At 36.0% G+C, this 14,131-nt stretch overlaps 1 protein-coding gene across 3 annotated transcripts in view; it reads right to left on the bottom strand.

Moving 5' to 3' along the window:
• Positions 1 to 14,131, bottom strand: part of Rad18 (RAD18 E3 ubiquitin protein ligase) — a 99,073-nt gene that overhangs the window by 46,163 nt on the left and 38,779 nt on the right. For all 3 annotated transcript variants that reach the window (XM_047534730.1, XM_047534731.1, XM_047534732.1), the window contains one exon: positions 13,307 to 13,367. In XM_047534730.1, the coding sequence (XP_047390686.1) occupies positions 13,307 to 13,367 (61 nt within the window). The remainder of the gene's footprint in view (positions 1 to 13,306; positions 13,368 to 14,131) is intronic.

Genomic DNA, 14,131 nt, shown 5'->3' with positions numbered 1-14,131 from the left:
AAATGTGACTGTTCTTTGGATTCTCCTTTGCATATCTTATTAACATCTTTTTGGTACCCTCTCTAATGAGGTTTTCAAATCTCTAATAAAAATATTAATTATATATCCATTGGAAATAATGATTTCATTTAGTTTTGAAAATTATCCTTTAATATGAAAAAAGAACACTAAAATATGAAGCACGACAAAGAAGATGATAAGTTGGATTCCTATATGTGGACACTGGTAAGCATAGCAAAGACATTTAGGAGAGATTACTACTAATTCCAACATATTTATGTGTATGTGTATAAAAACTCCCAGTGAAACTAATAAGTAGGGTTAGAAACTGGTAAGTTTTAAGTAAAAAACTTGTTAAAATTTTAGCAAATAAATTATAAGCTGGTCATAAAGATGACTGTAAAAGTTTAGCTCTTCAGAAAAATTCTTCTAAGTACAATCTCTACACAGAAGGACACAAACTAGGTGGTTTCTATTTAACTCCATGCATTTAAAGATAATTATCCTATCCTTCTTCCATTCTCCAGAACTAATGGGTTAACACTGTTAGGTTGTGTTAGGCAGGGGTAACACATTACTACAAAATCAATGCAATTTAGTTAGCTCATATCCAGGCCATTTTCCTAGATTTTACACTTTTTCTAGGCCACTAGGAAATAAACTAGTGGGTTTAAGATTTACTAGAGAAATTTGCCAAAATAGTTGCATTAACAGTAACGAGTTAGGAGGCTTAATGACTTTATCTTTTGAAATAATAAAACCTCAGATTTAAAAAAATTTCCTTTTCTTATTGAAATCTAATTATCTCATAGGTATGCTGGAAAACAAAACCAAATGGCAGCCACTGCTCTGGCTCTAGCCCAAGAAGTCTAATAACACTGCTTAGAAAATGAATGATGCCAACAGATTATGACTAATAAAATTGTTCCCACTCATCTCTTCACTCATTTTTGGAGATCTGCCATTTGGCAAGGAGTACTCTACAGCATAAAACCTCAATTTTGCTGGTTGTGAGTCCTGAATTTACCTCTTAAAAGTTTTAAGTTGCTCATCTAATTGTGGGATCTGCTAAGTACATGTTCAGTCAACTCAAATTCATCAAATTCTCCAGAACAACTGTTTCACAGTCTCCTCTTTATTCAAACCTTTAATGTTCCCCTCTGCAGCACCCTCTTGTTGGCCTCCCACTTCTCTGAAAAATATGGAGTCACTCTAACAGAACTCTGTCTCCTTTTAATCACCATTACACTAGTCTATGCACACAGGATCTCTCTTCTTCCTTACGATTACCATGAAATGACTGTCCTTGCTGTAACTAAAGGTTGACCCCATCTACACTATGGGTTGCATCATGAAGTCGTCTCAAACACAGGTTGTTTTTGAAACTGAGTGTGTGGGCTATGAAAACAACTTAGTAAGTTCAGACTGGTATTTTTTTTTCCTTTAATGAAACAATAAAGAGCAAAACAGAAAATCTCAGAGTGCATTAAAAACGGAAAAGGTAATGGCATTTTGAGAAACTTTTGTTTCAATGTGTGTGTACACAGTAATGACATAAAATATATTCATTGCTATGGGCTGCAGTCAAAAAGTATGAGTAACTGAGTTAAGTATCTCTCGATTTAAACAACTCAAAAACAAACAAACAACAACAAAAAAAAACAAGCCCTCCCCTGACCCAACACCCACCTCCAGCTATGACCTCACTTTTCTGCTCTCCCTGATATAATAAAACCTCCCCTAAGAATGGTTCACTTTCATAGTCTCACTGCTTCACTTGCAATTTGATCTCTATGAATTCTAAGGGTTTCTGCTGCCTCCTCTCAGTCAAACAGCTCCTCTCAGTGAAATCATCCTAGAGGAAGCTACTGTTGACAGGATTTGCTGTCTCCAAGCTACGAAATCAAAGTTCCCTTGTATGGCCTCTTAAAGAACTTTTCACAGCAATATGTGGAACAAGTCATGATTTCTTTCTTAAAACACTCTTTTCCTAGATTTTTTGATACCACATTTCCAAGCTTTCCTCCTATCTCTCTGAAGTTTTCTGAGCAGTCTCCTCTTCCTGTTCTCATCTCCCACATGCTGAAACAGATTTCAAGGTGCAATACAACTAAGGATTCCTGAGACTCTTCCATAGGGGAGATGAGGTAATGTGATAATGCATGTCATTGTATTATTAGGACAATATCTATGCAGAACAAAAGCAATGGTGGATAAAATTTTTGATGTGTTAGTAAGCACCAATAAAATAATGGAACTGTACCAGTAATCATGGTATTCCTTACAGTCACACACTCACCATTTAAAATAAAAAAAGTCACTTTCACTTAAGAATGTCTTTAATGGGTTGGGATACAGCTCAATGGTGGAGGGTGTGCTTAGTATGCATGGGGGGTGCAGTTCTCCATACACACAAAAAGGAATATTTCTGATGAAGTAGTCAAAAGAAATGACTTATTAAATTTTGGTTCTTGGGTACATTTCTGTGATGAAATGAGAACTACAAATAGAGCCCTTCTGAGGCATACCAAAGTATGATGGGTACCTGTTTGATTTGTGAGATAGCCACTTATTTAATAGTATACCATTTTTAACAGAAACTGAAATATCTCCCAAATTAAAAAATAAACTTAAAGAAAACAACTAATAATTAGATCTGTTAGTTGTAGGGATTTTTTTTCCATAAATACTCTTTGTCAAACTGAAGGAATTCTAGCTTATTGAGAGCTCTGAACATGAGTGGGTATTCTATTCTTTCAAATGCTTATCTGCATCTATAGAGAAGATTACAAGGTGACACTATACTTAAGCTGTACTGAGTTTTGTTCTGACCACAGCAAGCTTCATAATCTATTGAATCATCCCAAGGCTTATTTTCATGTTTCATTAGGACAAAATATCAAGAGAATGAGAAGGAAAATATTTGCAAAAGACATTTGATTAAAAGAAAAAAAGGTCATTAAGCAAAATATATAGATAACTCTTCAAATCCAACAATAAGAAAATGAAAAATCCAATTTAAAAAAGGAAAATTGATCCAGACACTTCACCAAAGAAGATATACAGATGGTAAATAAGTACATTACAAGATGCCCAATATCATATGAAATTAGGGAAGTGCAAATTAAAGCAACACTGATACACCACTACATACCTACAAAAATGGCAGCCAGTTGAAGCACTGACACTACCAAATATAGTGAGGACACAGAACAACAGAACTCTTATTCACTGCTGTGGGAGTGCAAAATGGTACAACCACATTGGAAGACAACTTGGCTTTTTTTTTTTTTTTAACAAAATTAAGGATACCATTCCATCCCACAAGTTAGTTCCCCAGTATTAATTTACATGAGATGAAGATATATGTTCACACAAAAACCTACACACAAACATTTATAAGCAGCTTTAATCATACCTGCCAAAATTTGGAAGCAATCAAGATGTTCTTCAGTAGATAAATGATTAACTATGGATACATCCAGAATAGAATAGTATTCAGTGCTAAAAAGAAATGAGTCAGCCTAGGGTGTGGCCCAGTGGTAGAGGACTAGCCTAGCATATGTGAGGCCCTGCATTACATTCCTTAGCACAGCAAGAACAAAGAAAAGCTAACAAGCCATGAAAAGACGCGGAAGTGAGGTAGGAGTTTAGGGATGTCAAGATGGTGGAGGCAGAGTACAAGAAAAATGCCGGCCAGAGTACAATATGGGGAGATGTCATCATGTCCCTATCTACGATAAGTCCCATTACCATGGCAATTCCCCCAGGGATGGCTTATCACCGCAGCAAATGTTGCCACAAGTTTTGTACAGTCCCATTACCATGGCAACTCCCACTATAAGTTCTGTATTCTAATTAGGCAAAAATAAAGAACTGGGCAAGGTCTTCAATTAGGTCCATGGGGAAGTGAATGAGGCACAGTTCAGCATATTAAACAAGACTTGCCCACATATTGGGGCCTTACGCCACTCTCCCTTGCTCAGCTACTCTGCTCTACAGAGTATACTTTCACTTTCAGTAAATATATGCTCTACCTGTTACTTCTGCATTTCTTGCTGAATTCTTTGTTCAGGACATCAGGAAACTGGTCTCCACTGGACCCTCCACTGGTTAAGAGAAGGATCTTAAATATATAGTATTTAATGAAAGAAGTCAATTCACAAAGGTTTTATACCATATGACTTCAACTATATGACATTTTGGAAAAGTCAAAAGTATAAAAACTAAAAGATTAGCATTTGCCAAGGGTTACAGAAGAGGGAAGGATCAACCGGTGGAGCAAACAGGATTTCTAGGGCAGAGAAACTATTCTGAACGATACCATAATGGTAGATAACATATGGAAACCTATAGAATATATAACACCCAACAGTAAACTTTAAACTATGGACTTTACGATATTGATAGATTAGTGTCAGTTTATGGATGGTACAGGATGTTGACAGCAATTGAACCTATCCATGTACAGGGACAAAGGAAATAGAGTAACTCTCTACTTTCTGCTCAATTTTGCTGTGAGTCTAAAACTGCTTTAAGAAATGAAATTTCTTTAAAATGTATTTCTTTCTTGGTTTTGTTTTTTGTTGTTTTTTTTTTTTTTTTTTTAATTAGGGAAGATAACAGCAGCATTTAGCCTAGAGGAGGAATCAGCAAATAGCCTGAGGGCCAAATCCAACTCAAGACCTACTTGTAACCGGGCTCTGGAAACAAACAAACAAGATGTTTCCAGTGAGCATATGTAGCCTGCAAAGCCTAAATTATATATTATCTGGTTTTAAGGTAATTTAGCCTGTTCCAAGGAATCCACTTCTGAGGGTGCTGTCTGAGGGCCCAATCTTACCAGCTTTCTCGATTCTAGCTGATGGTTAATTTGCCCTGTGTAAACTCTAGAAATCATTCTGTATAATCCTTTCAAGAGGTTCTTTCTCTAGTCTCCAGCAGTCTCCTTTCATTCATGTGCACATTGCTACGCAGACAAAGACCTAACAGGAACCTTCTACAGATCTTTATAGCTGTCTTTTATCTACAGTACCCTCCTTTCTGGTTCTCCATTCCAAGAATTCTAGATATCTTGGCCTCCAAGAGCTTGGACTTGCCTCAATTCAGTGATACTAACAGGTTGTTTTGGGGTTCCCCCATCAGGTGCCTGAAAACTGCTAATACAGCTGTAGAATTTATCATATTATTTTATCTTTCTCTCAGAAATCACTCTTATGTTAACTGTTTTCAATATCTAAGAAATCATTTTTTTATATATTTCATTTGATTTTCTGCTTTTTTAATAGAGGAAAGTTATTCTATCTGGGCTAAGAGTAGAAATCTACACTTTTAATTTTTGGAGGGGAAAAGTTTATTTTTGTCAGAATGTTATTTATTATTAAATGAGTTAAATATATTTGAAGCTTCTTGACCCATGGGTTACTTGGAACTGCATTATTTAATTTCCAAATAGTTGGCGATGTTCCAAGGGCTTTGTTACTGATTCCTAACTTAATCTCATTGTGGTGAGAGAACATACTTTGCATGCTAAAGAACATTCAAGGTGAACCTTCTGCACATCCCGAGGGTACTCTCTTAGCTATTCTCTCCTTTCTGGTACTCTGTACTGCAAACTCAAATTCTTTTGGTTCTCTGGTCTCTCAGTTCTTTCTCAGCCCAGAGTCTTCTGGAATTCCCCGTTTAAACTCTGTTATTAGGTGCATCCCACTTTTCCCCAATCTCTCAGGGATTCCTGTCCTTTGTTGCCCAATCACTGATATTTTGAAAACTGCTATTTCATAGGACTTGTCCATTTATTTGATGGTTTTGGGCAGGTAAATCAGTCCCTATTATTCCATCTTGGCTAGAAGCAGAAGTCCTCTATTTAATTACTAATATGATACATATCAATAGATATAACCCATATAAACAAAAGTTCTTTGGTATCATTGATAATTTTTTAAAATGTAAAGAAGCTTAGAAAACTGAGAAAGTTGTTCTCAATGCTGATGACCCAGGATGGAGCCTTAGGCTGTTTCCTATCAGCACTCTCCTTTCAAGTAACCCTACCAAGGTTTCCAACTTTAAACACTACTTGTAATCACAACAGGCTTATGTTTTTGCTTTTTAGGTAGGTTGTGTTAAGTTTTCATGCTTAATTCTCTTTCCCACTTGGATATCCAACAGAAACCAAAACTACATAGGCAAAACAAATTGATTCCCTTTCCCACCCATAATTCATACCTGGTCTTCACCTTAGTAAATGGCACTATCATTTTTCCACTGTTGCTTAACTCAAAAATATAGGAATCATTCCTGGTTGCTTTTAGTTGCTCCCTACATTAAACTCATTAGCCAGTACATTTGTTCACCTTTGAAATTTTGCCTGAAATTCCCAGTTTACTTCTATACAGCTACCACTCTAGAGGAGGCCATATCTGGCCTAGTTTAGCACAGAAATGTCATTTCATTTAGGTCTCTTCTCCATTGAACATCATCTTCTTAACGAGGCCTTCCCTGACCACCATATCTGAAATAGCAGCTCTTTTACTCTGTGCCTGCCCAACATCTCTTCATGGCACTTGTCACAACTACGCATTTCACTCCTTTGTTCACTGCCTGATTATACCCACTAGAGCTAAGTTCCAAGAGGGCAGGAGTAGTTTTTGCTTGATATTACATTCCCAAAAACTAGAATACTGGCTCAGATGCAGTCATCAGTGGTCAATAAATATCTCCTGACCCAAGGGCCTCTAGAGCAGTTTTGTTGTTGTTGTTTTTTCTAAGTTGTAGATGGTCACAATACCTTTATTTATTTATTTTTATGTGGTGCTGAGGATCAAACCCAGTGCCTCACACATGCTAGGCAAGTGCTCTGGACCAGTTTTCTTACTCTTCTTGCCCCTGGTAATTTACTCTCTATCCAAAATATGTCATTATCTTTTAGCCCACTGCCCCCTTTGTGCCTCCTTTAGGCCTCTGCTCCTGATGCTCTCTACTTGAAATCCTCTTCCTCCAGCACCTCTTTATTTTTCCATTTTAATGAAGACTTCTCAAATGCCAACTCCTCAATAAGAGCCTTTTCCTGACTACCTTATCTAATACTCCCCATAATTTCTATCGAATTATACTGTTTTATTGTCCTCACGGCATTTATGTTATTATCTGCTTCTTATGCTGTTGATCAGGCTGCTACCAGAATGAAGCTCCACAAATGAAGGCAATTTATATGTCTTGGTCACTCCATATTCCCAGCATCTAAAATACCAGCTGGCACACAGCAGATGCCCACTAAAGATTTACTGAATTAATAAATGACCAAACAAAAGGTTAAAGGAACAAGCTAAACTATGTTTAAAGGCCTAGCTAACTTAACAAAATTAAGCTGATACACCCAGCAAAAATTGCAGTAGACAACTGAAGTACTCATTGGAATTTTTTTCTCACTGAGTATAAAACTATTTTACAAATATAAAGAGACACAAGATCCCCAAAACACGTGTCAAGGCAGTGAAGCAAGGAGAGTAACTTTCCATCACGCTGATTCTGCCTTTTACTGGAGTAATTCACATCTTAAGAAGAGTTAGCAAGAGCATCTGATATCTGAAGTTCCCATGTAACTCAACAGACTCATTTGATTCAACCTCTGCATCAAATACTCCAACTAGAGACATTCAACTAATACTCAAACTGACTGACATCATTGCTTCTTTCCTGTTATGAAAGAGAAACTCATGAATACATACAGATTTAAAATATTGCTTGAGTTGTGGCTCAGTGGTAGAGCTCTTGCCTAGCATGTGTGAGGCATTGGGTTCAATCCTCAGCACCACATAAAATAAGTAAAATAAAGGTATTGTGTCCAACTACAACTAGAGTGTGTCTGTGTGTGTGTGTGTGTGTGTGTGTGTGTATATGTATGTATGTGTATATATATATATATATATATATATATATATATATATATATATGGAGAGAAAGAGAGAGAAGAAGGGAGAGAGAGAACACATGTTTGTGCTCTAGAGAAAATCAGATATCATGAAAATGCCATAGCAGCCCATTCATAAAATTAAGCTGCTTTTACAGTATAAAGATTCCTTAGAAAACTTGGAACAGGACCACCATTTGACCCAGCTATCCCACTCCTTGGCCTATACCCAAAGGACTTAAAATCCTTACAGTGATGCAGCCACATCAATGTTTATAGCACCTCAATTCACAATAGTTAGATTGTGGAACCAACCTAGATGCCCTTCAATAGATGAATGGATAAAGAAACTGAGATATATATATACACAATGGAATATTATTCACCCATAAAGAAGAATAAAATTATGGCATTTGCAGGTAAATGGATGGAGATGGAGACTATCATGCTAAGAGAAATAAGCCAATCCCAAAAAACCAAAGGTCGAATAATTTCTCTGATAAGAGCATGATGATACTTAACTTGGGGGGAGGGGGGGAGGGAAGGGGGTAAGGGAAGGGAGAAAGGGAAGAATGGAGGAAGGATGGATTGTGTAGAGGGAAATGAGGGGTAAGGAGGAGGTGGAGGGAAGGAAAGATAATAGAATGAGACAAACATCATTACCCTATGAACATGGATGAAAAAATGGTGTGACTGTACTTCATGTACAACCAGAGAAATGAAAGTTGTACCCCATTTGTGTACAGTGAGTCAAAAAATAATAAATGAAGAAATTATAACTGAAAAATAAATAAATAAATAAGAACAAAATTAAACTGCTTTTAAACACTATAATCTGAAACTAAATCTGGCCCTCGGGGTAAAAAGATTCCTAACATACCAGTCACTCACTAAGATTCAATACATGATACGATGCTGTGAAGGGCTTAGACTTGAGCACCCACTGAATTTGGGTTTATTTTCTAGCTCTGCTTTTTACTAGACATAAGAACAATTTATCTAATGTTTCCAAGTTCCAGTTCTTCCTCTTAAAAAGGACAATATTTGTTGCATAGAGTTGCAGGAAGATATTAAAATAACATATGCAAAACTCCTGGCACAGAAACTATACATATTCAACAATTGTGACTTCTGCCTTCCTTTATTTTCTCCAAAAGACTAACAAAGCAAAGCCAGACGCAGTGGTGGCTCCTGTAATTCCAGTGGCTTAGGAGGCTGAGGCAGGAGGATTACAAGTTAAAAACCAGCCTCAGCAACTCTGTGAGACTCTCACAAAATTTAAAAAGGGTTGGAGCTGTGGCTCAGTAGTTGAGTGCCCCTGGGTTCAATCCCTGCTACTTGGAAAAAAATAAATAAATAACAAAGCAGAAATGAGTAGAAGAAAAGTGCACACAAGTAGAAGAGATGAGACAGCTGAAGCATAGCTAATATCTTAGCCTGGAAGATAGATCAAAGTTTCTTCATGTTTTCTCAAAAGGAAAGAAAAGTTAGAATAGTGACAGATGTGGAAAATGTTTAAATTCTCTTACCTGACTTTCTACAGGCTTAATAGATTCTGATTAAAAACCATGGTGCCTCTCCCAGTCTCATCTACTCATTCATTTGGTCAAAAATGTAAATGGTAAAGCACATGCAAGAACTAAGTACAGACAGAACACTGATTGCAGATACTTTTCTGCCAAATGGTGAATAATATGTAAACATTTCTTCTGTACATCATGAAACTGTAGTTCATTTATTGAAGTCTTAAGCCCAATAACTCAGAATGAGGTCTCATTTGGAAACAGGGTCTTTACAGACATAATCATAACCTCAGTTAACATGAGGTCATTAGGATGAGAGCCCTAATCCAATAAGACTGATTATGTTTATTAAAAGGGCAAATCTGGAATGCCTAGAAAATAGATGATGGGAAGAGACACATGGAGAAGCAAACATCAACAAGCCAAGGGGAGAGGCCTAAGATAGATGCCTCCGTTAAGGTCCTTAGAAGGAACCAACCCTGCTGCCACTTTGTTTTGGACTTTTAGCTTCCAGATTTGTGAGACAATAAATCTCTGTTATTTAAGCCACTGTGGGGTACCTTTGTTATAGTAGCCCTAAAAAACAATTGGAATATAAAGATATAATTAAAAATTACTTAGAACTAGTAAGATTGATTAACTGACAATAACTATGGTCACCCTGTCAAAAATTTAAACTTTCTTATACACTTTGCTGCTTTAATTTTTCACTTATCACTTTCTAAAATAATAGGATATACACTCCAAGAGAGTTTCTATCTTGCTCATTACTATATCACCAGCATCTAACACATATCTAGCATATAATAAATACTCAAAAAGTTAGTATTGAATGAATAGTACAGAATGGTAAGGCCAGACATCAGGCATCTCTTAAGGACAGGGATGCATCCTAAGAAAGGTATCACTGTGCATACATCACAGAGCACAAACCCAAATGCTCTAGTCTGCTACACACCTAGGTTTTTTGCCCCTACATCACAGTCCTATATAGCATGTGATTGCACTGAATATTGGAGGCAACAGTAGCACAACAGTAAGTAGAATGTCACTAGGCAATAGGAATTTTTTACCTCCATTATAAATGTATGGGATGACTGTCACAAATGTACTCTGCAACTGTCAGAAATATCTGTTATGTAGCACATGGCTGTAAAGGGAAAACTTACCTTGGCTGGGAGGGTTTCCCATGAAAACTACAATTAAGCTAATAATGAGGTGGGAGTGTAGACAGGGCCACAAATACAATTAAGAGGAGAAAACTCCAGACAAAGTGACAAGAGTGTAATGAAGGTCCTGCAGCAGCAGCAGCAGTAAAGAACTTGATAAAAAAGGTAAAAACAATACCAGGAGTAAGGGGAGATGAAGAGATGAGGCAATAGAGATAGGCAATCCAGATCCAGGGAATAACAGATTTTATCAAGTCTTATCTGAAGAGTAATGGAAAGCCATTGGAAAGTTTTTGATAATGGCAGAAGAGTATTAGGAAAGTCACAATCAGAAAGTAATTTCAAGTTAGTAGTTTGACTTGAGTCAAACTTGGTAGACTGGGGAGGAGGAAAAAGAAGGGGGATGACTAGTTAGGAAGTAATTGTGACTAGGACAATGGTAGAGGGAAGAATAAGTGCACAGGATCAAGAACTATTTAGAAAATAGAGACTGACAGAACTTGATGATGAACATGGGAGTCAGGAAAGAAAAAAAGTTAGTATGAAAGATAAAGAATCAGAATGGCAAGTTAGTTATTGACAGCAAGTGGGAATGCAAAAGGCAATGGAGGAATACCTCCCAATTCAGACAGAAAAAAAATCTTTCCAACCTCAAATTCTATAACCAGCCAAATTACTAGTCGATAATAAAGGTCTTACTTCCTGGTATGTAAGATGTCAAGAAGTATTCCTCCATATACCCTTTCTAAGGAATTTCCTGGAAAATGTATTTTACCAAACCCAAGGAAGAGACAAGACAGCTTTGGAACCTAAAAATAGAGAAGGAAAGAAAGCAGAATCTCCAGAAGATTCCATGTGAGAGATCAAACAAATAACCAGAGGAGGCTCCAACAGGACAACAGAGGTTAGAGATAGCTCTGGGAAAAACATTCCTAGATAATGAATGACAATCTATGTGTTTATATGTATTAAAGTAATTTACACTTCTGGTGGAATGTTCAGAAATATATCCATAGTAGACAAATAGAAAACTAAATGTTTTCTTAAAAGGAAACAAAATGTTCTCCTAAAAGGATTATATCCATAGTATGTATATATATAGAATGTATAATTAGTAAATAATGCATCTAACCTAAATAATGATCTAATTAAACATTATGACATAATTATATTTGAAGGATGAGAGGGAGGCAAATGAAGGGGTCAGAATATATAAAAAAGAGCTAAACCTTCATTTTTCTTATTAGCATGTTAATCATTCACACATAAAACTGAAGAACTTCAAAAAATACAAAGAGTAATATCCTGCCCCCAGTTCTGGAGACTGAACCCATGGGTGTTCTGTCACTGAGCTACATCCCCAACCCTTTTTATTTTTATTTTTAGACAGGTTTCTTCAGGTGGCCAACACTGGCCTCAAACTTGTGATCATCCCTACTTCAGCCTCCCAAGTTGATGGGATTATAGGTATCTACCACCATACCTGATCTCCTGTATACTTTAAGTCATCTACAGATTATTTGTAATACCCAATACAATGTTAATGCTACATAAGTAGTTTTTATACTGTAATCTTTTACATACATATGTACACACACACGCGCGCGCACACACACACACACACACACACACATTTTTAAAACCAAAAAGGATAATAGCTGTCACCTTATGGGATAAGAGGCAGGTGGTTGATGGAAGAGAGATGAAACTGATGATTTTATCCGATTTTTTAAAACTACTTGCATTTAAAACATTAATATAATGTTTACAAGAAGGTATATCAATAACATATTTGAAGACTAACACCAAATTAAAATGTATGATTAAACTGTAAAACTAGCTAAATCTACATGTGTACACCTGGTTTTTGTTCCTATCACTTGTTAACAGCTTCTGTAGGACCAGTGGAGAAATAAATCTAGATGCTTCTCCCCAGTTTGATCAAATTACATCACTTTTTCTTTTTATATTTACTGATTTACATTTATACATTTGCTTATTTCTTTTTTACTGGTGCATTATAATTATACATAACAGTGGGATTCAATATGCTATATTCACACTTGCACATAATTGGAGCAATCTGGGGAGACTGCTTTTTTCTTATGCAGGTTGAGAGACTAAATCCTGCTCACCTGAATCCAGGCAGATTCCCTAGCTTGGCTGTGGTAAGAAAACAACCAAGAGAACAAAGAATAACAGCTACTCAAAACAAAACAGACAAAAACAGAAAGGTGTTAGCCGTGGGAAAGATATATACAAAGACCATTTAAGGAAAAGAAAATGATAAAGTTGGGGGGTTGTTAAGAATCTAATGAAAACTATTTTTGGCACAATTTTCAAGCTATAGAAGTGTTGAAATTTCTTACAGAAGACTTTTTATTAAAAAAGGCCTGAGGACAGAATGGAGTCAGGAATGTTCCCATGCTAATCTCATCTTCTCACAGAGATGCTTTTAGAGAACTAATTAGTATTTACAAAGTGCTTAGTGATAAGCAAAAAGCAGAGTGTCATAAATCAAAAAGCAGGTACACAGAGCACAAAAGAAGGTCACTGAGTAAACGCCCAACTAAAATTCAGTCTCTGAAGTAATAATTACAAAAGTTGGTATTGAACATTAACATGAAACAATTTTTAAAAGTTACTTAAGATGAAAAACATCAACTCAAGTTCTTTGCAAAGAAAGAAAATGTTGTACAACTTACGATATTTACTGTGAATTTCATCTATTTCCTTTTCTGTTTGGTCCTTCGTAAAAACCATTACCTAAAATAATCAGGAAAATCTTTAAAATTTCCCCAAAAATGACAAAAATGGAAATACCACAAACTTCAAATTCCCCAATGTGGGTATTTAAAGTAGAAGAAAATAACCTCTTATCTCTATTTTACATAGATATAAGAACAACTCCTCTGTGTTTCCTTCGATGATCATCAACAGTATTCATTGTATTCTTACTTTTTTTTCATCAGTAGAAAATGCAACACTGATTCCATTATAATAAAGGAAGTATTAACAAAAAATCCATGAAATTTCATATTTTCAATATCTATCTTCCACTCTCATTGATGCAACAGGTAATACTTGAAACTAGAAGACTAGAGACATTTAACCAATCTTTAATAAGACACACCTTTTTACCTGCCTTCTCTCCTTTACAACCTAAATTCTCCAGGTTATATTAGAAAAGTCACATGTAGAGAAAATGCAATTAACACGAGACTTAGTGTGTTAAATTTCTATTTCTACTTTTAAAATCTCAGAAATTTACCTATACAATTCATCATAGTCTCCATTTACAAGTAGCACACAAGTAATAATAAAGTGAATTGAAATCCTATTTTCTCTATTACATTGGTATAAATTTACTTCCCTAAGGTCACTGCTTTCCTTACAAAGACATTACTAAGGGTCTAGAAAAATAAATCTACTTGAGAGAGTCCCAAACTCTTCCTCCAAAGTCACAGGGCAAAGTGACTATTTTCTTCTTTGTATCCTTTCCTCAAATGTTAAGCCACCAAGCTTGAAGG

The sequence above is a fragment of the Sciurus carolinensis genome, chromosome 19, assembly GCF_902686445.1.
Source record: "Sciurus carolinensis chromosome 19, mSciCar1.2, whole genome shotgun sequence".
In the NCBI taxonomy this organism is placed as follows: Eukaryota; Metazoa; Chordata; class Mammalia; order Rodentia; family Sciuridae; genus Sciurus; species Sciurus carolinensis.
Note: the sequence above shows the minus strand (reverse complement) of the source record. Positions and strands in the feature narration are given on the sequence as shown.